The sequence below is a fragment of the Protopterus annectens genome, chromosome 7.part0 (genome assembly GCF_019279795.1).
Source record: "Protopterus annectens isolate FY-2018-M chromosome 7.part0, PAN1.0, whole genome shotgun sequence".
Classification (NCBI taxonomy): domain Eukaryota; kingdom Metazoa; phylum Chordata; order Ceratodontiformes; family Protopteridae; genus Protopterus; species Protopterus annectens.
In genome coordinates, this window is record NC_056739.1 from 1,253,634,168 (window position 1) to 1,253,661,795 (window position 27,628).

At 40.8% G+C, this 27,628-nt stretch overlaps 1 protein-coding gene across 1 annotated transcript in view; it reads left to right on the forward strand.

Annotated features, from left to right (window-relative positions):
* Positions 1–27,628, forward strand: part of ZWILCH (zwilch kinetochore protein) — a 1,326,642-nt gene that overhangs the window by 299,765 nt on the left and 999,249 nt on the right. Inside the window, exon 3 of the mRNA XM_044077868.1 lies at positions 5,350–5,445. Coding sequence (XP_043933803.1) covers positions 5,350–5,445 — 96 coding nt within the window. The remainder of the gene's footprint in view (positions 1–5,349; positions 5,446–27,628) is intronic.

Below are 27,628 nucleotides of genomic sequence, written 5' to 3' on the forward strand. Positions count from 1 at the left end.
GCCACATCAGCCCCGGAGTCGTCCTCCTTGGCGCGGGGGAGATCTCCCGGTTCCTCTGAGCCAGAGGCTCTTGGCCCAGGATCGTGGTGCCTTCGAGGTGCGTGCTTTCCTCTGAGACTGCTGCACCCTCTGCTCCAGCTACTCTTCCCCCCCAAAGGGCTAGTGTCAACCTCTACACCATCCCTCCAGCCCCAGCCTAGGAAACCAATGCCCTGGTACATCCCCCTGAGGAGGTCCCTTGGAAGAGAACATGCAAGAGGAAACATACACAGTCCATGAGTCTGTCGCAATCGATACCGACTTAGAGGACTCAGAAGGGTCCCCATGGCTACCCTCTGAGGATGTCTCCTTTTCAGACATTTTAGAGATCCTGAAACAGAGAGGTGGCTGGAAAACCCTCTCCCTTTCTGAAGATGTCTGTATACCTGGAGGCATTTGGTTCTCAACCTTCGACCTCTTGGGTGCCTCTCCATTTGACCCAGCTCCTGGGTGTAGTCAGTTGAAAGGCATGGGATTCTCCAGACTCCGTGGAACATGTTCCGAGGAGGCCCAACAAATTCATTACAGCCCCAGAAGACAGACAATTTCTGCCCAAAGGTGTCCCAGTAGATGCTGTGGTGGTGGCGGCAGCCACCAAGAAAGGAATTAGCTGAAACTTCTGCATCTGTCCATCCGCTGAATAAGGGGTCTCGAACAATGGACAGATATTGGAAGCGTATGTTCTCTTCAGTGGCCTTTACCCTTAGGTTGCTGAATTACTTATCCCATTTCCCTAGTCTTCAGAGGGATCTCCTCATGGAGTTAGGTGATACCCTCCAAGGTGCTACAGCTGGGGGGGGGGCACCTGACAAGATAAGCTCTCAGTTTGTGAACTTAACCTCTATAACAAACTCCTCCGTGTGCTTCATTTCTTTTGTGGTCGATGGAGCAAGCAGGGCAGTAGGCACAGGAATAGCTGTGAGGAGACCTTCCTGGATGCGTCATTGTGAGTTTGCTGAACCCTTGTCTTCCTTTATTGACACCCCTTTTGACGGCTCATCCTTTTTCGGGCAAGAAGTGAAGGAGACTCTCACCAGGAGCAAGCAAGACTGTCTGCCGTGGGAGTACATTTCTCCTTTCCTTACTAGACCTTCTCCCAAAGGTCAGAAGAGTGGAAAAATGTGGTTCTGGAAATCCAAAGGAGCTTTGCCTGGACACTCATGGTGAATTTTCCCCCAGAGGCTGAGGGAGAAATAATGGAAGACACCGCCTTTGTGCCAGAGGGGATCCGCAGAATTAGGGTGACAGAGAGATATTCTCAGGTAGACACTTCCAGCGCTCCTGAAAGGAGGTCTGGCTGTCCATCTCTGGAGAAAGTCGGGGGGGGGGGATTATTACTGTACCCAAAAGCCTGGCTAGACATCACTCAAGACAAATTGGTACAGTCCATCATATCCAGGGGATACAACATTCTTTTCTCCCTTCCATCAAAGTTTTTATCCTTGACATACCACCCGGTGAAGGAGATCAAGCAACCCTAGAAATTCAAAGGTTGCTAGAAAAAGTCATCCAAGAAGTCAAAGCAGACCAAATTGGATCCGGAATTTACTCTAGGTTCTTTTTAGTTCCAAAAAAGACAGGGGACTGGAGATCAATTTTGGATCTCAGCAGAATGAACAAGCCGGTAAAGAAAATAAAGTTCCGGATGGTGACACTGCAGTCTATACTCACTTTTCTGGGACAAGACAGTTGAACATGGTCCATAGATCTTCAGGATGCATGCTACCATATAAAGATAGACAGGCAATCCAAAAGATATTTACGCTTTCGGCTGGGAGCCAGTCATTACCAATTCAGAACTCTGCCCTTTGGTCTCACTACAGCTCCCAGAGTGTTTACCAAATTCATGGTAGTAACTACGGCTCACCTGAGGAATCAAGGATTCTGGGCGTTTCCATAATTAGACGACTGGCTCCTGACCGCCAACACCGAGCATGTACTAACCAAGAGACACCACCATTCATCTCTGCTCAGAGCTGGGCATTACTATGAATTTAAAGAAATTTGCCTTGTCATCACAGCATATTAACTTTATAGGGGCAGACTTAAATGCAAAAGCCATGGTTGCAGAACTGCCTCACGAAAGATTTGAAACGCTACACCATCAGGTGTCAATACTGCTCATGAAGAAAAAAGTTCAAGCAAAATTTGTCCTCAAGGTTCTGAGTTCAGTGGCAGCTGCAATAGCTTTAGTCCCACTGGCGCGTCTACACATGAGAATATTACAGTGCTACTTTTCGCTCAGTGGTCTATGCAGGAGTTGCCAATGTCACAAAAAATTCTCATTGCGAACACCTGCAAGAGGGACCTACAGTGGTGGCTTTAGTCCACTCAGGTAACGATAGACAGACCATTTGTTCTCCCCCAACCTGTAGCTACAGTGCCCACGGACGCTTCCCAGATAGGGTGGGGGTGGGGGCATTATCTGGGACAGACCATCCAAGAGATTTGGCAGGAACACCAATACCACTTGCACATCAGTGTCCTAGAGATGAGGGCGGTGCTTCTGGTGTTACAAGCATTCCAGAGTTCTTTTCCAATAGGTACTATTGGAATACAGACAGGCAATATGACCGTGGTGTGGTACATCAACAAACAAGGCAGAACCAGATCTTACCCTCCTCTGTCGAGGCTCAGAGTATGGCAATGGGCAGTTTCTTCTCAAAAGTTTCTGACTGCAACGCACATCCCGGGGAAATCAATGAAACAGCAGGCAGATTAAGGAGGGCAATTCTTATGCCTCATGAGTGGTCCCTGAGTCAGGAAATTGCGAACCAAATTTTTCGCATGTGGGGCCAGCCTCGCTGTGACCTCTGCCACGCCCATCATCTCCAAATGCAGCAGCTTCTTTGCCCTAATTCCCCGTCAGGGAGAATCACCAAGGGATGCACTTGCTCATGATTGGCCCCCGGGACTTCTATATGCTTTTCCCCCATTTCCATTAATTCCCAAGGTCCTCCAGAAAGCCAAATCATTGAGTTGCAGACTAATTCTCATTACTCCTTGCTGGCCTCATCAGATATGGTTCTCCTTTCTATGGCCCCATCTTCAGGAGGAGCCCTGGATCCTGGACCCTAGTGCCGGATCTTCTGACTCATCAGTCAGGAACGCTCCACCCCTTTCTTCAAAGCCTCAAGCTTGACAGCTTGTTCACTCCACTTCCCATCTTAGCCAGGCTTCCAGAATTATCCCCGGCTGTATGACACCTTCTGGTTTCGTCGCACAAGAATACAACTAGGAAACTTTATGCAAGCAAATGGAAGAGGTTTTCTTGTGCTGACAAAAACCATATAGACCCCTTTACAGCCCTTGTATCTGCAATCCTGGAATTTTTTACAAACTTTTAATCATGTTGCAGAGGCAGCCAAAGTACGAGTACAACTGGCCGCCATATCTAACTACCATGTAGGAGACATGGGATCCAATATAATGTCCCATAGATTATGCAAAGCTTTTCTCGGGGGGGGGGGGTACATTCCTTTTAAGACCTCTCATAAGAGTACCACCACTTCCTTGGGATCTCAATTTGGTGTTATCGTCCTTAACTCTTCCTCCTTTCGAGCCAGCCTCCTCTTGTTCACTAAAGTTCTTAACTTTGAAGACCATATTCTTAACAGCTATCACTTCCGCTAGGAGAGTTTCAGAACTGCAAGCTCTGTCTATCCATCCTTCCTATCTGATTTTCCACAAAGACAAAGTTTCTGTCCGAACAAATCCTTCCTTTCTGCCAAAAGTTTGTTCTGAGGCCAATTTAAATCAGTCTGTTGAGTTGCCCGTATTTTTCCCTAATCATGGCAACAAGGCAGAATACAAGCTTCACCAATTGATGAATATAGACAGTTATGCTTTTACTTATAGGACCAAGGAATTTAGAAAATTTGACCAACTGTTTATTTCATTTTCAGAAAATAGAAAAAACTTCAGTTTCAAAAGTCACCCTATCAAAATGGCTTGCAGAAACCATCACTTATGTCTATAATTCTCAGAATGAACAGTTGCCGGGGCAAATTAGAGGGCATTCAACTAGAGCTATGTCCACTTCTGCTGCCTTTCAAGCCAGACTCCCTTTGGATTCAATTTGTGCTGTAGCTACATGGGTTAACCTTGATAGCTTTATCACTCATTACAATGTAGATGTGGCCTCCCAGAACAGGGCATCCTTTGGTTCCACTGTTCTGAAGAGTGTATTCTCTTGAGCCACCCGAGACAGAAGGTGCTAGGGACGCTGACCCAACCAACAAGAATGAAGATGAGATAGGACAACATAACATAAAAGTTATGTACTCACCATAACATTCCATGTTTGTTGCCCATGGTCTTGTTTTCATTCCTGCATCCTACTTATCTTTCCTCCTTCCTGGAGGATAGAGAGAAAATTGCTAAAATTGGCTGCAAATTGCTTGATTCCCTTCATGCCTTTCAAATTATGGGCAGCGCATCTGTTACAGTTATTGTATTGGTTGGCATAGTCTAGTGATTAGTTCTGTCAAATGAGATCTGGGTAACAGTCACTATTATTGGGATAGGTTGTAGCCTCGAGCCAGTGAAAGCTCTTGAGCTTTGGTATGCGACAAGAGTCTGAACCGATGCTCCGTTCAGAACCCAACCAGCAAGAATAAAGGCGAGATCATGGACAACAAACATGGAATGTTATGGTGAGTACATAACTTTTTTTTTTCTTCTGTCTGTCCACTGACCATTATGCCGCCTTAGTGGCATTCAAGCTTATTCTTTCCTAGATGGTGAGGATCATTCTTAAATATTTCAGGACAAGAGCCTTTGTCAAGTGACATCAGTGAAGCACACATCGGGGATGTTTGGGATCTTGCTTGGATCCCTATAGTTTAAATAAATCATATGACCCAAACCTCTCCCCTTAATGTTGATGTGCACATCTGCATCAACCATAAGGATTACCAAAGCCCCCCCATATCCGCTTTCACGCATGTGGGACAGTAACTGTTGTCACTGGCTTGGGTAGCCACATTAGCCCCCATCTCTAAACCATCCCCCTGATTTCAGTGCTCAAGAGACTTCTGCTATACTAGAGTACAGTTCTAGTTGAACATAAACCATCCACTCTAGCATAGCAATCAACCATACTCTCTGCCAGTACTTTGTCACTGTGAGCTAGTAACTGAAATCTAGTTGCCTAGCCAATAATCAGAACTGGGTTAACTTCAGTTTGTTAGTTGTTGTCTACTCATTTCATAGAGTACTGATCCAGATGGGAAAAGCACACGGATAATCTTAGTTCAGTACATTGGTAGAAAAATTAGAATTGTATTTAATGCATATTTTGTTTTTCAGAGCAATATTCAGGTGAAGCTGATAGCTGATGGAGTAGAAAACCCACTTCAGTGTTTTGGAATTATGAATGGTGCAATATTTGTGGCGGAGAAAATGGTAACTATTTCACTCCTAGTACAGTTGCTTTGTTCTTTGTAGTTCACTCTGGTGAAAGCATTGTTATATGGTATTTGGTTGTGCTCAATAGTCCCATATCAACATGGGTTAGTTCTCACTACTGATATAAATCTAGCAGAATGTGATGATCCACTGCTAAAATACTGTTCTGTGGGTTAAATATTTGTTTTGAAACATCTGTTGCCCATTACTATTGAATATGCAGCTAATTTTATAGTAGGTCAAGATTAGAGATGTCAGAAGGTTGATAACTTCTTACAGTACAGTTTGTCTTTTGGACAGGGTTCAGGCATTGCCCCGATGCTCAAATTTTACTTCTCTATCTGTCGTAGGTGATGGAGAAATGAGTTAAAATAACTTGGTTTATCTTTTCTTCATGGATTTTTCAAATTAACTGAAAGTGATTTCATTTAGTCACATGTCATTGTTTTATGTTGAAATAATCTTTGAGAACTTACTGTGTCATTACATTACCAGTGATTGCAATGGGTCTGTAGAATATTGCCCTAAAACTACTGAGTCCAGTGGGGGGGGGGGGGGCAGTGATGGGGAACTACCACATTTATTTTCAACTGCACTTGTCCAATATTAACAATGAATTTAAAAAAAAAAAAATAATACTGACTCTTGTCCTGCTGGCCTACTGACACAGAGCAAGATCTTAATTCTGGAGAGTTATTTAGGTAGGAGTCATTAAACTTTTGGATATACTTATTTTGTTGAACCATGCTGGATCTGGTCCTTTTTCTTCAGTATTAATGTCCATTGTTTGAGCTGAAGCAGGTCTCTCAAGGTGGTAGGTCCATTATTGTAGAATGATGCATGCTGATTACACAAATGGTAGTGGCAGTCACTCAGTTCATTTTGCTGCTTGACTATACAGTAGACTCCCTCTTATCCGGTCTCGCTGGCACCGGACCTTAGGCTGGATAAACGAATGGTTGGTTAATCAAAAAATGCATACAAAATAGCATTTATAGGTTATAAATCAGCTAGAATAACAGGCTTTGTGTTGGTGTGCATTTTTCTAATGAATATGAAGTCTAAAATTCAGATGTCTGTCATTATTTAGGTCAGAGGAGATGGAAATGATGTTCTTCTCTGTTGTCTTTTGGTAGGGCTATGGCAGAAATTTGATGGCCGGTTAGAGAGGCAGGATAAGAGGGAGTCTACTGTATTTTCTATTTCTGCATATCATGTCTATTGATTCTGGTCTTCATTTCATTATTCACCATGTACAGACAGCATGCATTTCAAGTAAACAACAATTTACACAAAAGAACTACAAGGTGGTACAATGCCACACAGAAAAAGCACAAGATGAAGGGAAAGAACAAGAAAAGGTGGTAGAATTATTTGAAATAGACAACTATGAAGTGGACATTTTAAATGTGTCAAGAATATCTTTGTCTGATGAAGCAAGAAGTGTTCTCAAAAAAGGCTTCTCATTTATTCCCTCGAACAAATTCAACATGGGGAAATTGTTAATAGATTTCAGACTATATTTAAGAAAATTAAATTTAAATTACATCATGCACGATATAGTCAGTATCAATAGTGGGGGAACACCAAATATAACAAGGCCAAGCACTTATAATCCACCTTTGCTTAACACCTTACAGGTTTTTCAAAATTGTTGTGAGAAAGAATTCAGAAAAATAAAACACAACATTTGTGATAACAACTTGTCAGACTTGGAAATAAAGGCGTTACATTCTCTGAGTAATGATAGAAGTATCAGAGTAATGAAAGCCGACAAAGGTGGCAAAATAGTGATTATGAATAGTGATGAATATACACAAAATATGGAAGAGTCTTTGACAGACGAAAATACATACAGGAATATAGGCAAGGAAACAATAAAGACAAAGTACAACACAATAAATAGTTTTCTGTTTGATATGTTAAGTCAAGGAGAAATAGATTTCAAAACTTATGAATACATGTTGGTTGAAGAACCTAAATTGCCTAATCTATTTGGAATTCCAAAAATTCAGGAGAATACAGAAAAGATTCCATTTAGACCTATTATATCAGCTAAGATGTCAAAAACAGAAAACATATCCATTTGGTTAGACAAAACTTTAAATCCAATAGTTCAGAAGTCCAAACATTATTTAAGGGATTCCTGGCATCTATTGGAAATTTTAAGGGATTTTCGGATTGAAAGTAACAACTTGAATTTCGGTACATTAGATGTGAGGAGCCTTTACACTTCTATAGACCAGCAGGTAGGGATTGAATACATGAGAGAGTATTTGAGTAAAAATTCTACACTGGCAAACACAAAAATAAACACGTGTTGTGCACTGATGGAAATTGTACTAGAAAACAATTTCTTTGTATTTAACAAAAAAATGTATCAGCAAACATCAGGAGTAGCAATGGGTGCTAGAGTAGCTCCCGCGTTTGCGAATATGGTAATGGCAAACTGGGAGCAAAAATACTTAGAAACGCATCCAAACTATTCAAAAGTCAGATTATATTATAGATTTATAGATGACTTGATTTTTTTGTGGTCAGGAGATTACCTAGAATTCGTGGAACTAGTTGAAGATTTAAACAACACTACTTCTTTTTTGAAGTTTAAATTTGGTGAATTTGGAAAGTCCATCAACTTTTTAGATATAAATATGAAGATTGATGAGGAAAACAAAAAATTCCTAAGCCAAATTTATAGAAAACCGTACTTTGCAAATCAATATTTGCACAATGACAGCTTGCACCCTGTTCATATGAAGAAGGGGGTCATCAAAGGACAGTATATAAGACTGAGTAGGTTAACATCAGATGATGAGATTTTTTCAAAAGAGGGAAGAATTTTGAACAGGTTATTTGAAAAAAGAGGTTATAACAACAAATGGATTAAGGAAATAGAAAAAGAAGTCAAGTTATTAAGGAAAAATGTGGCAAGACCCATTTTACATTCCACAGAACTTGTGGTGCAGGCAGGAAAGTTGTTTGAACATGGGGGTGAAGTAGGAAATAATGACAATTTCCGAATAGCTTTCCCTGTCCCTATAGTAGATGAATTATGGAAGATAAAAAACATAATTACACAAAATTGGAACATCATAGTGGGAAACAAAGACCTAGCAGACAAAGTGGGTTTAGGTCCAAAATTCACTTACAAAAAGGTTTGCAATATAAAAAGTATGTTGGAATTCCATGGAGAAATGACAAAACCTTCTAGGGCATGTACAATCAAAAAAGGAACATTCAGTTGTACTAACTGTAAACAGTGTAGATTTATTTCAAACACTTCGTTTATTATAATAGGGTTATCAAACGAAACTTTCTGGGCTAAGAATTATTTCAATTGCAACAGTGAACTATTGGTCTATGTAGCAAGATGTGTGACATGTAGACAATACTATATAGGTAAAACTAAAAGAAGTTTAAAAAGACGCGTCTACGAACATAACTTGGCTATAAAAAAGAAGGATAAATTTAATGCCTTGTTTAGACATTCTATCCTTTGCGAAGAATTCAAAAAGTTTGAGTTCTTTGTTTTGGATAGTGTGGATAACATTAGTTTGAATGGTGACCTAAATAACATCTTAGAATGCAAGGAAGCATATTGGCAGCTCCTTTTAGGAGCTGATAAGTACCCTGGATTGAACGACACAATAAACTTAAAATGTTTTTTAAAATATAGATAAAACAATTTTGTGACACATTATATATTATGTGACAATATAAATTGTTAAGAATTACAAAGGTAAAAACAAGTTTTATTGAAAGATGTTTTTTACACAAAGGATTTTTTTATATAAAGAACTTTTTATTGAAGGTTGATAGAAATGGCAAGACTTGGCACTTTAATTTTACATGTGTAATTATGAGGTAACTTCCTGTTAAGAGGTATAAAATGAAGCAACAGAGTAAATTAATGGTTTCTGAAGAAGGTCGCAAAATAAACTAGTGACTGAAAGCGCTAAAAACTGTTGTGGATTATTTCTCCAAGCTGTTTGGAACCACGTAATCTCTGTTTTTTGGTTTATCTGTTGCCCATTACTATTGAATATGCAGCTAATTTTATAGTAGGTCAAGATTAGAGATGTCAGAAGGTTGATAACTTCTTACAGTACAGTTTGTCTTTTGGACAGGGTTCAGGCATTGCCCCGATGCTCAAATTTTACTTCTCTATCTGTCGTAGGTGATGGAGAAATGAGTTAAAATAACTTGGTTTATCTTTTCTTCATGGATTTTTCAAATTAACTGAAAGTGATTTCATTTAGTCACATGTCATTGTTTTATGTTGAAATAATCTTTGAGAACTTACTGTGTCATTACATTACCAGTGATTGCAATGGGTCTGTAGAATATTGCCCAAAAACTACTGAGTCCAGTGGGGGGCAGTGATGGGGAACTACCACATTTATTTTCAACTGCACTTGTCCAATATTACCAATGAATTTAAAAAAAACAATAATACTGACTCTTGTCCTGCTGGCCTACTGACACAGAGCAAGATCTTAATTCTGGAGAGTTATTTAGGTAGGAGTCATTAAACTTTTGGATATACTTATTTTGTTGAACCATGCTGGATCTGGTCCTTTTTCTTCAGTATTAATGTCCATTGTTTGAGCTGAAGCAGGTCTCTCAAGGTGGTAGGTCCATTATTGTAGAATGATGCATGCTGATTACACAAATGGTAGTGGCAGTCACTCAGTTCATTTTGCTGCTTGACTATACAGTAGACTCCCTCTTATCCGGTCTCGCTGGCACCGGACCTTAGGCTGGATAAACGAATGGTTGGTTAATCAAAAAATGCATACAAAATAGCATTTATAGGTTATAAATCAGCTAGAATAACAGGCTTTGTGTTGGTGTGCATTTTTCTAATGAATATGAAGTCTAAAATTCAGATGTCTGTCATTATTTAGGTCAGAGGAGATGGAAATGATGTTCTTCTCTGTTGTCTTTTGGTAGGGCTATGGCAGAAATTTGATGGCCGGTTAGAGAGGCAGGATAAGAGGGAGTCTACTGTATTTTCTATTTCTGCATATCATGTCTATTGATTCTGGTCTTCATTTCATTATTCACCATGTACAGACAGCATGCATTTCAGTGCTTTTCCTGCATATTCAACACTCTCAAGTATTTTTATAAGCTATTGTCAGAACTGTTTGTGTAATAGCTTTCCCAAGGAAGCTGTTCGGTGTCCTTGTAATATATAGATCATGCCATAAAATTTCTGTATTCTTGGTCTGCATAGGTTCTTCACATAATATTGCATGTAGTTGTGAATGCGTTAATAAGAGTAACAAAAAATGACAACTGGCTCGCAGACTGTACTCAAGAAGTTAGAATTGAGGAGTCCACCTCTACAAAGAGGCAAGTCACAAGTGGAGTTCCTCAGGGATCAAGTCCTTGGACCACTCCTTTTTCGCATTTGTCTCTGAAGTCAAGGCCAGTCAGTGGTCTCTGGCTGATTAAATTTGCAGTTGATTGCAAATTAGGAGCTGTCATTGAATTCCACACCGACACAAATGTTCTTCAAAAGAGGCTGACACAAACAACTGGTATCAGAGCCATAGACTAAAACTAAATGCCAAGAAATGCGTAATAGTATCATTTGGGAAGTCATCCACCCCTGGTAACTATCATATTGACAACACACCCCTTAAAGATGACCCAGTAGTTGGGTACTTGGGGACACACACAGATGGTAATCTAGCCTTTGATTATCGTGCCTACAGTAATGAGGAAATCATTCTATGTTGCTCAACATATAAACAAAAGTATGGCATCCAAGTCCAAGGAAGTCATTGTTCCACTGTATTCGACATTCATCAGACCTATCATTGAATACAGTACCCCTTTTGGTATGTACCTAACCAGGCATATCCAACAGTTGGAATGTCTACAGAGGTTCCTCACTAAAAGAATAAAGGGCTTAAGTAAAATGTCCTCTGCAGACCGCCTCAAGGCTGTATCCCTATATTCTGTCTCCTACAGGCTTTTGAGGGGAGATCAATGCCTGACATACAGGGCATTGTCAGACCTCACTCTGGACCTCCTGCATATCCGCAAAACGAACAGCACCATAATTACTCATTCTAAAGACTTGAACCTTGCCTGTGATATAAATAGGACCTGCTGGAGAGATAGGTATGTATCCCAGAGATTGCTCCGTCTCTGGAACAAGCTTCCCATCCATGTGAAGCAGAGTTCCTCCCTAACCTAATTCAAGTGCAACCTGGACATTTGGATGGGGAACAGGAAATCCATCCCTGGTGTGGCACCTATGTATCTAATGGACACAGACGACCTGTAAATGGCTCATCTTTCAGGCTCTAGCCTGTAAATGTTTTATCTCCCAAGCCCGTGCTTACACTTATCAAGGGTATCAGAATTTGTCAGAGATTTGGGATGCTTGGCTAGGCTTAAAAAGGCCCTTGTGGTCATTAGCTTAATAAATACCTATGATTTATCTCCCCCTGATGATGTCTTCTTTGGAGAGGTCTGGAACTTCGTAAGCAGGGAGTTGAATGGTCTTCTGAACCTTTTTCCTAGGAGGAGTTGGTGTTTCTGGAGGCTTTTGGGGCTAGCCCGGTTATGGTTTGGGTTGTATCTGCGGCTGAGTTGATTGACCTTATCTCATACCAAGCATGGAAGGAGCTGGATACTACAGAACTCGTACCCAAATTTTTAGCCCCACCCAATGATAGTCCAGTGGAGCAAGGGAGTCCCAATAGATGCCATGGTGGTGGTAGCAGCCACTAGGAGAGAGCTTGTAGACCAGAGCTAATCTGTCCATCCTCCTAATAGGGAGTTCAGGGCCTTGGACAGATTTGGCAAGCGCATTTATGCCTCAGCGTCTACGCTTTGATTGCTGAATTATTTGGCACACTTCACCAGGTTACAAAGGGATTTCCAAGTCTTTTTCAGGGTCCATGTTTTGAGGACCAGAAAACAGTTTCTACATAACTAGCTATCTTTCAGTGCATTTCCAACGCATCCATAAAGCCGATTTTCTCATGTAGTTGAGGGTACTTCTAGGGCTTGTAGGTTCAGGCATTGCAGTCAGGAGGCATGCCTGGATGTCCCCGTGTGATTTTGCAGATCCCTTAGTCTTCTTTTGGATCATCATTATTCAGCCCCAAAGTTAAGGAAACCCACTCCAGAAGTGAACAAGACAGAAAGACACCGCCTGCCACTGGGATCTGTTTTTCTACCCCTCTGAGGTCATTCTCCTGGAATCAACGAGGTAGTAGAAAGATGCGGTTTTGCAAGTTCCAAGGGTCTTTCCAGGACTCCTGCAGAGTTGGTTCTTCCCAGGGCAGAGGGGGGAAACTCCCTCAGTCTAATATCACCTACTTAGAGGAGATATCTGCTTGACTTACAAAGCCATGTCTGACCCAACTCTGTTAGAAATGCTACATCTAAAGAAACCCCAATCCCTCCTCACCACATGCTCCAGAGACCTCAACCTCATTACCACAATCAAAAAAAAAACATGCTGGAGGGGACAGGTTCATAACCCAAAGACTGCCCATGCTATGGAATACACTTCCCGTACATGTCAAGCAGAGCACCTCACTGGCCTTCTTCAAAAGAAATCTTGATGAGTGGATGGGAAATATAAAATTCACCCCAGGGATCACTCCAGGGGCTTTACTCGACTGAGGCACTGGGAACTAAGGTCAGGGTGGCATGATGCCAGGGTAATCTTATGGGGTAGTCTTGTAAAGGCCCCAGGGCCATTAGCCTAGTACACACCTATGAACCTATAAGATGCTGCCCTCTCAACAGTGGTGGACGCAGAACCAGGGCTTCAGACATACCTTCTCTGAGCCCTACCAGCGCTCCTGAAGGATTACCTGACTGCTATACTTTGGAGACAGTTGGGAGGCTCTTGTCTCTGCACCCAGAAGTCTGGGCATCCATCACAAAAGGGTGCAGAGGATCCTATCCAGAGGTTACTTCATACCAGTTTCCCAAATTCCTTGAACAAAAACAAAAATGATCCTTAATGTCCTACCCAGTCAGAGGGAAGCAGCAGTCTTGGAAATAATAAAGCTGCTAGGAAAAAAGTCATCAAAAAAGTCTCTCCAGACCATCAAGGATCCGGAACTTGATTGTTTTAGTGCCATAAAGACAGGGGACTTGAGAGCAAGCCTGGATCTCAGCAAACTAAACCAAATATATAAAATAGTCAAAGTTCCAGTTGATCACAGTTCAGTCTAGTTTGCCTCTACTGCTAAAAAAATAAACAGGCACTCCAGAAGACACCTGCATTTCCAGCTGAGAGCCCTTCATTACCAATTCAGAGCTTTGCCCTTTGACTTCACCACAGCCCCCAGGGTGTTCACCAAATGCATGGGGGTAGTAGCGGCTCATCTGAGACTGCTGGGATTTCATGTGTTAAAATACCTAGAAGACTGACTCCCGACTGCCTCATCCAGCATCTATTTATACAAGCAAGGGATTACTTGCTGTAGTTACGTCATTGCCTAGGCATTATTGTTAACTAAACCAAATCACAACTTTCACCTACACAGACTCTGGAGTTCATAGGTGCTTGTCTAGACAAAATCAGCCAGATAGCTTTGCTATCTCTAACAAGAGTTTGTACCTTCAGTTTACAGGTCATGGAAGTGATCCCCCCTACTCTTATCCTCCAGCAGGGCTATTGTTACAAGCATTAGAGTCAGTGACAGCGGTAATAACTCTAATACTGCTATCTAGATTTCTTATGTGGTTCCTGTTGTGAACTCTCAGTGTAGTGGTCTATTCTTCAGCATCCGTTGAGAATTCCAGTAAAGATTTCCAAAGTTTGCAAGGAATATCTTCTTTGGTGGATTCATTCACAAAGTTTGTCAAGGCCATCCCTTTGTTCTTCCAAAGCCAGTAGCCACAGTCTCCTTCCAAATTGGATTGGTGAAGCATTTCTTGGGAAGGACAGTCCAATGTATGTAGTCTCCAGAAGAGGCCAGTTTACACATCAATATTCTGGAAATGAGAGCAGTTCTGCTAGCGTTGTAGGCTTTTCAAGATTATCTCCCCTCACGGATGATTACGAAATAAGCCAACTACATTTCGGTAGTCTTGTACATCAACAAACAGGGGAAACCAGATCTTAACCATTTTTTCAAGAGGCAGTGGGAATATGATGATGAGTGATCACGTCATTTTCTTATGGCAATGCACATACCAACGTGCTTGCAGGAAAAACTAAGCAGGTCCATTATGATGTCTCACAAGTCATCTCTGAGTGGCAGAAAGGATCTTCTGACAATGGGGCCAGTCATCCTACATTTTTTTTCCATTTCTCCCCTCAGCAAAAAGTGCAGCAGGTTCTTTGTCCTGGTCCCGCTACAGGGGGAGTCACCAAGAGATGCTCTAGTTCACAACTGGCCCTCTGGTTTCCTTTGTTTACCCTCTGTTGCCTCTAATTTCCAAATTTTTACAGAAAGCAACCCAGTTGAAGAGTAAAGTCATCCTCCTTGCACCTTTTTGGCCTTAACAAGTTTGGTTCCCCTTCCTGTGGCGTCCTCTTCTGTATCCACCTTGGATACTGTACCCAAGTCCAGACCTTCTGTCCCACCCAGCAAGGATGAAACACTTGGAATTCAACTGTCTCAAGCTGACTGCATGATTTCTCCAGTTCCACGGGTGGCTAGATAGCACAGGCTTTCCTTCCCCGTCTGACATATTCTTTTATCCTCTCAGAAGCTTTCTATTAGGAAAATTTAAAAAAGTTAAGCTTGAGCACTTCAGAGAGACCTGGACCCCTTGTCCACCCCAGTCATAATGGTTCTTGATTTTTTAGCTCCTATTTTTCACAATTGGGGCGAGTTATTCTGCTATTAAAGTTTAATTAGCAGCCATTTTTAATTTTCACTCATGGGAGAATCATTCCACCCTGGCTTCTTTAAAGTTGTGTAAGACCTTCCTTAAGGGTACCTTTTTACTTGGGTCCCCAGTTAAAGAACTTAAGTTCTTGTCCTGGAAAACAAGTTTTGTGTTCGCTAGCACTTCTGCTATATGACTATCTGAACTCCAAGCTAGATGACTATCTGAACTCCAAGCCCGATCTGCAAGATCTCCATACTTGACCTTCCATACGGATGGGGTTTCACTCCATACTTGACCTCCCGGAAGGATGGGGTTTCATTATGCATGAACCCAACCTTTTTTTTTTTTTTTTTTTTTTTTTTTTAACTAAAGGGGGCTTCCAAATCCAACATAAATTGGGTCATCAGTTTACTGTTTTTCTTTTTGAAATCCCAGAACAAAGGTTGAATACATGCTGCTATTTTTGGATGTACACTGGCAGCTTAGATTTTATCTGCACATCATCTTCTTTCGGCTGCTCCTGTAAGGGGTCGTCACAGCGGATCATCTGTTTCTATTTCTTCCTGTCCTCTGCATCTTGCTCTGTCACACCACTTGCATGTCCTCTGTCACCACGTGCATAAACCTTATCTTAGGCCTTCCTTGTTACCTGGTAGCTTCATCCTTAGCATCTTTTTCCCAATGTACTCAGCATTCCTCCTCAGCACATTTATTTATTTATTTATTTGCAGTTGGTTTACCAGGATAGTCCATTGGGCCAAAAGAACCCGTTTTCAATGGAGTCCTGGGGAGAAAAGCTCCAATACAGACAAAATTAGGCGCATACAAAAATTACAAAAATTTACAAAAATTACAAAAATTTACAAAATAGATTGTACAGAGTAAAACATAAAACATTTAAGCTCACAATTCAAAAGCATTCAAATCAATACAGTATGATGAGGATAAATGAGAGGTAAGAAAATAGAAAGAGTAATGTGATATACATTTAGAGGAGTTATTCAAGCAGATATTAAATAACCTTACAGAGTAGATGTACTGATGAAACATGAGGTTTGTTAGGTAGAGATACGTATCAAAAGTGTAAAGGATAATGAGATATAATAAATTTATGAGGGAGGGAGCAAGAGCAATCCCATTGGGACCTCAGGTGTGTATGGAGAGAGTTTTTGAACTTGTATCGGTTAGAGGTGGTACGAATGGATGGTGGAAGTGAGTTCCAGAGGCGGGCAAGGTTGAAGGATAGTAAGTGTTTACCTGGGGATGAGATGGTTTATGGACTTCTAATAGGTTTTGATTGTTAGACCTTAATACTCTATTTGGTAGGTGCATTTTGAAGGCAGAAGACAGGGAGGGACAAAGAGAAGGACTAAGAATGAGTTTGTGAGCGAAAGTCAGCTGTATATAAGTGAGATGATTAGGTAGTTCAAGCCAGTTTAGGGTTTGGAGAGAGGAACAGTGGTGGGTGGAGGACCTGTGTCCATTTGCGAATTTGGCGATTTTATTATAGCAGGAGGAAAGCTGTTTTTTTAGAGAGGACTGAAGATTGGTCAGTAGTGGAGCTCCATAGAGAAGGGAGGGGATGAGAAAAGAGGAAGCAAGTGTGATTTTGGAGGAGTTTGTAAGGTACTGATTCTGACGGTAGAGCATACCTAGTTTTTGATGAGTTTTTTTAATATTTAGTTGTAGATGGGAGTTGTAGCTAAGCCTATTATCAATTTGTACACCTAATAGCTTAGTTTCAGTCACTAGTTCAAGGGGTAAGTTATTTTGGCTGGTAATTGAGAAAGAGTTTATATTGAAGGAAGTGGATTTGGAGGGGGTAAATACCATAAGTTTTGTTTTGGAGGCATTGAGTGCCAAGTGATTTATTTTCATCCACTGTTCGGTAATTGAAAAAGCTTCCTGGGTAAGTGTTTGGAGCTGAGAGGAGGAGGTGGCAGAGCAGATAATGGTAGAATCATCTGCATATTGGATGATGTTTGCAAAAGGAATTGATTTGTGGAAATCGTTTATAAATATATTAAAGAGGAGGGTCCAAGAATAGATCCTTGAGGAACTCCAGTGGGGTACTAAGGAAAGGGGAAGTGGCCTTTTTCCATTTTACAGCTTGGTTTCTATTTGATAGATAGCTAGAGAACCAATTTATGGAAGAAGGAGAGAGGTTAAGTTTTGACAGTTTGTTTAAGAGCAGATTGTGTGAGATAGTGTCGAAGGCCTTGGAGAGGTCAAGTAGTAGGGTAGAGACAATGTGGCCGGAATCGCGTGCTGTGTTAACAGTCTCAAGGAAGGATAAGAGGGCTGTCATAGTGCTGTGGTTTGGCCTGAATCCATGCTGTGTAGGAGTTATAAGGTTGTTGTCTAAGAGATGTGGCAAGAGTTGAAGGTGGACACACTTTTCCAGAAGTTTAGAAATAGGGGACAGGATAGCAATAGGACGGAAGTTGTTGATGCTACAATTGTTGCCTCCTTTGTGTAGAGGGATGATGAATGCTTGCTTCCACAGTTGGGGCACAGTGCATTCATGAATAGAGCAGTTGATTAGAATGCTGATGGGATAAGCAATAGCATCTGCAGCTATGCTTAGGTAGTAGGAGGGATGGTATCAGGGGCATTAGTGCAAGGCTTCAGTTTCTGAAGAAGTTTCTTTATAGTGGAAGTGGGTGTAGGTTTTAGTGAGAATAGAGAGGAATGTGGAGAGAGAGTTTGAGGGGTGAGAATGATGAAGCAGTTGGAGTAGTGGATAAGGTGGAAGATAGGCAGTGTGAGGTGGAATTAGGGATAGGGTTGTGGGTTGGAGAGGGAGGGGGTGTATTAGATAGTGAGGTGGGGCATGTGAAGGAGGAGGTGAGTTTGCTAATGGAGTCGATGAAAAAGAAGTTAAACTGCGTGGCTAAATCTAAGTCAGGACTGTTTGGGTCTGGGGTTGGGGTGTGAGGTTTGCTGGGGTTAAGGAGGGTGGATATTCCCTTCCAAAATCTTTGAGGGTTGGTTTTATTATTGTTTTGGAGTGTGAAGAAGTATTTTTGTCTATCTGAGGTTATTAGCTTCTTAACTTTATTCCGAAGGGTTTTAAATGCAATATGATGTTCTGGGGTCTTAGTTCTCAGATAGAGTCCCCAGGCTTTGTCTCTAAGGCGCATAGTTGATAGTGTGGTTTTGGTTAGCCAGGGGGCTGAATTTGTTTTGATTCTTTTTGTTCTTAGAGGGGCATGGGAATCAAGTATTCTTAAGAAAGTGGAGTTAAAGTGGGCAACTGCTTCTTCTAATGGAAGTGTCTTTAGATTGTTCCAATTAATTGCTTTCAAGGAATCTACAAAGATTGATGGGTTGAAGCTTTTGTCGTTACAGTAGTAATGTAGTTGTGGGAGCGGTATGAGATACAGGGGAGCGATGAGTAAAAGTAGGCAGATGATCACTAAGAGGGTCAGGAAGAGTACCGCAATTGGAAAAATAGTGGGGATGTGATACTAGAATCCAGTCAAGGATGGTGCCACAGGAGGGGTCTTTTGATGGGTGTGTTATGGTATTGATTAGTTGGGTGAAGTTATATAGGTTGATGTTAAGAGGATTTGTTAGGGACTGGATGGAGGCCCAGTTAATATTTACATCTCCTAAGAGTATGGTTTCATTGCTAATATTGTCAGAGAGCCAAGAGAATATTTTCAAGTGTGGAAATATTGTCCCTGGGGAATGTAGATAGATGCAAGGCATATGTGTTTGTGTTTATTAACTTGTAGGAGAGTGAGGAGTACTTCTGCGTTGTCAAATGTAGGAGTGGGTTTGTTGTAGGGGGTAACTAGCAAGGAAGAGGAGTATAGGAGGGCTACACCGCCACCTTTCCTTTGGGTCCTGTCTTTTCTAATGATAGAGTAGCTAGGTGGAGTAATTTCAGAATCTTTTATAGAGGGCTTTAACCATGTTTCTGAAATAGATAGTATGTCAGGTTTATTATGCATAAGCCATGCATGGAGGGTTGGGACTTTATTCATTATGCTTTGGGAGTTTAGAGAGGTAAAGTATATGGGCTTGTGTGAGGAGGAGAAGGAGGAGGGGCCGGGGTTGGGATGTATATCACCAGATAAAAGACTGGAAATGAGGTGAAAGATTGGGTTCAAAAGATGATTGAGTAGAGTAAAACAATGATTTGGGTCAGTTGTAATGATTATGGGGTGTTTGGTTGGTATGGGGAGAGAGTTATTCTGAGAAGAAAACTTTGAATGAGAAGGTGAGGAGCTGTGTTATTGTGTAAAGATGAGGAGAGATAGGAGAGTGCAAGTGAGAGAGAGGAGTTCAAATGGTTGGTTATATGAAAACATTGTGTATGGTATGAAGTATGGGGTTGGGTGAGGTAGTAAAGGTATGATAGTTTAAGAGATAGTAAAAGAAGGATACAAATGGATGAAGGATTTAGAGGCATGTTGATAAGGCTGCTTTGTGTTAAGTGTTATAGATGTCTTATATATGTGGTAAGGTAATTGTGCAGGGGGATGGAGAAAAAGCTTTGTAAGGATGGGTAGGATAGGGAGTAGTAAGTGTGGAGCTGGAGGGAGAGGTTGTTGAGTGGAGGAGAGTTTGGAATGAGAAGAATGTATGTATTAGCTGAGGGAGTGGTTACAAATTGGATAATAGGCAGTTGAAGGTGTAGAGAGCTGATTGGTGTAGGGAGGAAGTGGGTGTGGAAACTGGAGGGATATAGGTAGAGGTACTGGGGGCGGGTGGGATTTGGGGGCAGGGTAGGGGAGCGGAGTGAGCCCGAAGGGCGAACGGAGCGGGAAGAGACAAAGGAGTGTTATAGCACTAGAAGAAAAACAATCTAAAAGGTAAGGGAAAACAGCAGAAAGGTATGAAACAGTTATAAGTATGTAGTTTAAGAGAGCTTTAAGTTTAGACTGTAAAGAGATACGAGTTAGGAGCTTTGGAGTGAAAAGGAAGGAAGTTAGGGAGGGTCAAGAGAGGAAGATAGAGTACAGAGGTTAAAGAGAATTTACAGCTGCAGGACTCAGGTTAAATGGAGAGAAAAAGGATGAGTCAATAGTAGCAAAAAGAATAGTAGAGGAATGCCAGTTAATGGGCAAGTGAGATAGTAAAAAGATAGACGGAGAGGAAAGGGGAAAAATCGTGGAGGGGGGGTAAAAGAGAGTTACAGGCTGGAAAGTAGCTATGCCTAGTAAATAAAGTTAGAGTTTGGGCTAGTGTAGTGAGGAAGGCAGAGGTTACTGGCTGCTGGCAGTCCTGGACTGGTGGCAAGACTAGCTTATATTGAGTAAATGGAATAAAAAATAGACATTAAGGTATAAAACATACTTTTACAGTCAGTTTGGGAAGATATCACAAAAGTTTGGTGGGTTGGAGCTTTGTAGAGAGTAGTTCCGGTCTTCAGAGAGAGTTTAGGTGGGTATGTAGGGTTAATGCAGGATTAACCTGTTCAGGTTAATAAGCTGGTGGAGAGAGAAAGAAAGATGGTGAGGCAAAGAATGTTACAGAGCAGTATTCACAATGTGAGCAATCAGCAATTTAAACAGTCAGCTATTTAAGCCTGTACACTCATAGGCAAGAATGTTACAGAGCAGTAAGTTACAGAGCAGTATTCACAATGTGAGCAATCAGCAATTGAAACAGTCAGCTATTTAAGCATATACACTCATAAGGTATGAGAGACAAAACAATTAAAGTATCAGACAGGTGCAGTAACAGCCCAGTACAATGCAGAAATACTTAGTATTAAAGGATAATTATCCTCTGACCCATCAAATATGTGCGGTCCTCAAAGAGAGCTGATAATGGACAGAAAAGGTAGCGCAAATCGGGTAATAAATTGGACCTCAACTAACATGGATAGTAAAAAACCCAACCGGTTTACATAAAATACGCAAGATGTAAATCGCAGCTAGTAAAGGGAAGACGCTTAAATTTGGCGCCAAATATCTATTAGCGCTAAAGCAAACAAGCTAACAGTAAGGGTTACTTTCTCGCAAATCACATAAAAATGCATATAAAGTGGAAAGAAGCTTGAAAAAAGCAGTGAATTATAAGGGGCAAGTAAATGGACCAATTCCACAGCAGTATGTTTCTTACAGTACAGTTACCTAGTAATACGCTAAATAATTTAGCTCTTCATAGACTAGCATCAGTATAAAGGGTATAAAAGGTAGCCTCTACCAAGGGTTCAGAGAACAGCCAAAAGTAAAGTAGCTGTGCCGTTCTAACGTTTGTTCCTATAATTGTAATATAACACAACAGCAGCAAAAGGATAACAGCTTTACAGTCTAAAAGGCAGTTGGAGATACATTTAAAACAATTCCCCACAGTGTTTATGCAGTACAAGCACTAATCCGCTCATATGTTACACCAAAGGTGATCTTCATATAAGCGATCACAGAGCAGCGTTAAAAATAAATCATTAAGAGAACAGTGCTAAAAGTAAATGTGTTGATCTAACTGTACACATCAGCAGCAAAAGGATAACAGCGTGATAGTCTAAAAGGCAGTCCGGTGTTAAATAAAGAACAATTTCCCAAAATCGTTATGCAGTACAAGTACTAATTCGCTTAAGTGTTACACCAAAGGAGACTTTCAGACAAGCGTTCAGAGAACAGCGCTGAAAATAAAACGTGCTGATCACCCATTATATTCATAAAAATATAATATAACACAACAGTATCACAAGTCACTGACTTTTCATAAAAAAATGAAAGAAAAATCCAACAACACAGATGGTTGGAAGGCAAGCTTACACAGAGTATCGGTCGAGCTCCAGGTTCGGGACGCACAGCAGCCAAGCAGTTAAGTGGAGAGAAAAGATGGCATCAAGGTGTAAGGGGTATATTTATAAGGTAGTAAACAGCTGGGGGGTGGGCGCAGGAGGAGGAGCACCTGTATATTCTTATGGCGGGAAGAAAAACCAGGAAAAGAGAGTTGTTGGTTCCTGGAAGGGGTAAAGGGGTAAAATAGGTGAGGTGAAAAGAGAAAAGAATAGCTAATGTAAATGTATGTACGAGAACAAAAAGAAAAAGAGGGGGAACAGGATATAGAGGTTATAAGGCTGACAGTGTGGGTAAAGATAGTTGCATAGGCTAAAAGTGACCATAGAGTAGGAAGCAGTAATGGAGGGAGCGATGTTGTTATAGCACTAGAAGAAAAACAATCTAAAAGGTAAGGGAAAACAGCAGAAAGGTATGAAACAGTTATAAGTATGTAGTTTAAGAGAGCTTTAAGTTTAGACTGTAAAGAGATACGAGTTAGGAGCTTTGGAGTGAAAAGGAAGGAAGTTAGGGAGGGTCAAGAGAGGAAGATAGAGTACAGAGGTTAAAGAGAATTTACAGCTGCAGGACTCAGGTTAAATGGAGAGAAAAAGGATGAGTCAATAGTAGCAAAAAGAATAGTAGAGGAATGCCAGTTAATGGGCAAGTGAGATAGTAAAAAGATAGATGGAGAGGAAAGGGGAAAAATCGTGGAGGGGGGGTAAAAGAGAGTTACAGGCTGGAAAGTAGCTATGCCTAGTAAATAAAGTTAGAGTTTGGGCTAGTGTAGTGAGGAAGGCAGAGGTTACTGGCTGCTGGCAGTCCTGGACTGGTGGCAAGACTAGCTTATATTGAGTAAATGGAATAAAAAATAGACATTAAGGTATAAAACATACTTTTACAGTCAGTTTGGGAAGATATCACAAAAGTTTGGTGGGTTGGAGCTTTGTAGAGAGTAGTTCCGGTCTTCAGAGAGAGTTTAGGTGGGTATGTAGGGTTAATGCAGGATTAACCTGTTCAGGTTAATAAGCTGGTGGAGAGAGAAAGAAAGATGGTGAGGCAAAGAATGTTACAGAGCAGTATTCACAATGTGAGCAATCAGCAATTTAAACAGTCAGCTATTTAAGCCTGTACACTCATAGGCAAGAGGTTACAGACAGTAAAGTTTACAGCAGTATTTTACAAATGTGAGCAATCAGCAATTGAAACAGTCAGCTATTTAAGCATATACACTCATAAGGTATGAGAGACATAACAAAGAAAAACAATTAAAGTATCAGACAGGTGCAGTAACAGCCCAGTACAATGCAGAAATACTTAGTATTAAAAGATAATTATCCTCTGACCCATCAAATATGTGCGGTCCTCAAAGAGAGCTGATAATGGACAGAAAAGGTAGCGCAAATCGGGTAATAAATTGGACCTCAACTAACATGGATAGTAAAAAACCCAAACGGTTTACATAAAATACGCAAGATGTAAATCGCAGCTTAGTAAAGGGAAGACGCTTAAATTTGGCGCCAAATATCTATTAGCGCTTAAAGCAAACAAGCTAACAGTAAGGGTTACTTTCTCGCAAATCACATAAAAATGCATATAAAGTGGAAAGAAGCTTGAAAAAAACAGTGAATTATAAGGGGCAAGTAAATGGACCAATTCCACAGCAGTATGTTTCTTACAGTACAGTTACCTAGTAATACGCTAAATAATTTAGCTCTTCATAGACTAGCATCAGTATAAAAGGTATAATGGGTCAACAACATAGGCTAGTGGCAGAAAAAAGGATACCAGTTTCTGACTGATATAAACAAATAAAACTTCTTCCCAAGTCTTACACAATTACAGTACAAATCGCTTATGTGTAAAAGGGTAGCCTCTACCAAGGGTTCAGAGAACAGCGCCAAAAGTAAAGTAGCTGTGCCGTTCTAACGTTTGTTCCTATAATTGTAATATAACACAACAGTAGCAAAAGGATAACAGCTTTACAGTCTAAAAGGCAGTTCGGAGATACATTTAAAACAATTCCCCACAGTGTTTATGCAGTACAAGCACTAATCCGCTCATATGTTACACCAAAGGTGATCTTCATATAAGCGATCACAGAACAGCGTTAAAATAAATCATTAAGAGAACAGTGCTAAAAGTAAATGTGTTGATCTAACTGTACACATCAGCAGCAAAAGGATAACAGCGTGATAGTCTAAAAGGCAGTCCGGTGTTAAATAAAGAACAATTTCCCAAAATCGTTATGCAGTACAAGTACTAGTTAGCTTAAATGTTACACCAACGGAGACTTTCAGACAAGCGTTCAGAGAACAGCGCTAAAAATATAATAAAATGTGCTAATCACCCATTATATTCATAAAAATATAATATAACACAACAGTATCACAAGTCACTGACTTTTCATAATAAGAAAGAAAACCCAACAAAACAGAAGGTTGGAAGGCAAGCTTACACTGAGTATCGGTCGAGCTCCAGGTTCGGGACGCACAGCAGCCAAGCAGTTAAGTGGAGAGAAAAAAGATGGCGTCAAGGTGTAAGGGGTATATTTATAAGGTAGTAAACAGCTGGGGGTGGGCGCAGGAGGAGGAGCACCTGTATATTCTTATGGCGGGAAGAAAAAACAGGAAAAGAGAGTTGTTGGTTCCTGGAAGGGGTAAAGGGGTAAAATAGGTGGGGTGAAAAGAGAAAAGAATAGCTAATGTAAATGTATGTACGAGAACAAAAAGAAAAAGAGGGGGAACAGGATATAGAGGTTATAAGGCTGACAGTGTGGGTAAAGATAGTTGCATAGGCTAAAAGTGACCATAGAGTAGGAAGCAGTAATGGAGGGAGCGATGTTGTTGTAGCACTAGAAGAAAAACAATCTAAAAGGTAAGGGAAAACAGCAGAAAGGTATGAAACAGTTATAAGTATGTAGTTTAAGAGAGCTTTAAGTTTAGACTGTAAAGAGATACGAGTTAGGAGCTTTGGAGTGAAAAGGAAGGAAGTTAGGGAGGGTCTAGAGAGGAAGATAGAGTACAGAGGTTAAAGAGAATTTACAGCTGCAGGACTCAGGTTAATGGAGAGAAAAAGGATGAGTCAATAGTAGCAAAAAGAATAGTAGAGGAATGCCAATTAATGGGCAAGTGAGGTAGTAAAAAGATAGATGGAGAGGAAAGGGGAAAAATCGTGGAGTGGGGGTGAAAGAGAGTTACAGGCTGGAAAGTAGCTATGCCTAGTAAATAAAGTTAGAGTTTGGGCTAGTGTAGTGAGGAAGGCAGAGGTTACTGGCTGCTGGCAGTCCTGGACTGGTGGCAAGACTAGCTTATATTGAGTAAATGGAATAAAAAATAGACATTAAGGTATAAAACATACTTTTACAGTCAGTTTGGGAAGATATCACAAAAGTTTGGTGGGTTGGAGCTTTGTAGAGAGTAGTTCCGGTCTTCAGAGAGAGTTTAGGTGGGTATGTAGGGTTAATGCAGGATTAACCTGTTCAGGTTAATAAGTTTTACAGTCAGTTTGGGAAGATATCACAAAAGTTTGGTGGGTTGGAGCTTTGTAGAGAGTAGTTCCGGTCTTCAGAGAGTTTAGGTGGGTATGTAGGGTTAATGCAGGATTAACCTGTTCAGGTTAATAAGTTTTACAGTCAGTTTGGGAAGATATCACAAAAGTTTGGTGGGTTGGAGCTTTGTAGAGAGTAGTTCCGGTCTTCAGAGAGAGTTTAGGTGGGTATGTAGGGTTAATGCAGGATTAACCTGTTCAGGTTAATAAGACTGAGTATCGGTCGAGCTCCAGGTTCGGGACGCACAGCAGCCAAGCAGTTAAGTGGAGAGAAAAAAGAAAAAAGTCCAAACCAACTTAATCTTGCCTCTCTGGCTTTGTCTCCAAACCTTCCAACCTGGGCTGACCCTCTAATATACTTATTCCTAATCCTATCCACCCTAATCACACCCAGAGCAAATCTTAACATCTTTAACTCTGCCGCATCCAGCTCTAACTCCTGCCTTTTTGTCAATGCCACTGTCTCCAACCCATATAACATAGCTGGTCTCACAACCCTCTTGTAGACCTTCCCTTTCACTTTTACTGGTACTCGCCTGTCACAAATCACTCTTGACACACTTCTCCACCCACTCCTCCACCCACTCCATCCTGCCTGTACTTTATTCTTCACCTCTCTTCCACACTCACCATTACTCTGAACTATTGCCCCCAAGCATTTAAACTCATCCACCTTCGCCTCCTCTACTCCTTGCATCCTCACCATTCCTCTATCCTCCTTCTCATTCACACACACATATTCTGTCTCAGTCCTGCTGACCTTCATTCCTCTTCTGTCTAGAGCATATCTCCATCTCTCCAAGGTCTCCTTCACCAGTTCCCTACTCACTACAGATCACAATGTCAGCTGCAACCATCATAGTCCATGGGGACTCCTATCTGATCTAATCTGTCAACCTGTCCATGACCATTGCAAATAAGAAAGGGCTCAGAGCTGATACTTGATGTAATCCCACCTCCACCTTAAACGCATCAATAACTCCCACTGCAGACCTCACCGCTGTCACACTACCCTCGTACATATCCTATACCAGTCTTACATACTTCTCGACACTTTCAACTTCCTCATGCAATACCACAACTCCTGTCTAGGCACCCTGTCATGATTTCTCTAAGTCTACAAAAACACAGTGCGACTCCTTCTGACCTTCTCTGTACTTCTCCAGCAACACACTCATATCAAACATTGCATCTGTAGTGCTCTTTCCCAGCATGAAACCATGCTGCTGATCACTAATCATCATGTCCCTTCTTAACCCAGCTTCCATTACTCCCTCTGTAGTTACTACAGCTCTGCACATCACCCTTATATATATATATATATATATATATATATATATATATATATATATATATATATATATGTATGTTTTTTTCGGTGATGGTGAATGGTAAACTGCAACTACAGGAATTGAAATGGCAGTTACGTCTTAAAGCGGAATTTTTTCCTGGACTTAATGAATCTCTCAACTTAAGATGTGCCCTAAAATGGTTCCAATAATTACTTATAAGTTTTTCTGTGCTTCATTGGGTAACATATATATTTCATATTCTCTCAGAATGTATATACACATGTACATACACATGCACACTTTTCCATGGTAATACAGTTTTACTACATTTTCTCAGTTCTGATCAACAGGTTTGTTGTGTGGACCGCAGGAGGAAGGTTTGACCTTATGAATATGCATATGTGTACATAGTATTGTTTATTACTAATGGCTAGATTGTTTATATGTAAGTATTCATGAGGCTGTTATTGTTATTATATACATTGCCACTTGACATTTGATCCATTCTGATGATCAGATGTTGAATAAAGGGACGAACGCTTAATCCATCACTGTGGGGTACATTCTTCATTTCTTTATTTTATTTTTGGTTATTTTTTCATATGAAGTCTATATGCATTTATTACCATCTCTTTAACATATTTATTCGGTTTAATTAAGAATATATATGTGTGTGTGTGTGTATATATGTATGTGTGTATATATATATATATATATATATATATATATATATATAATGTGTGTGTATAATATATATTTTATATATATATA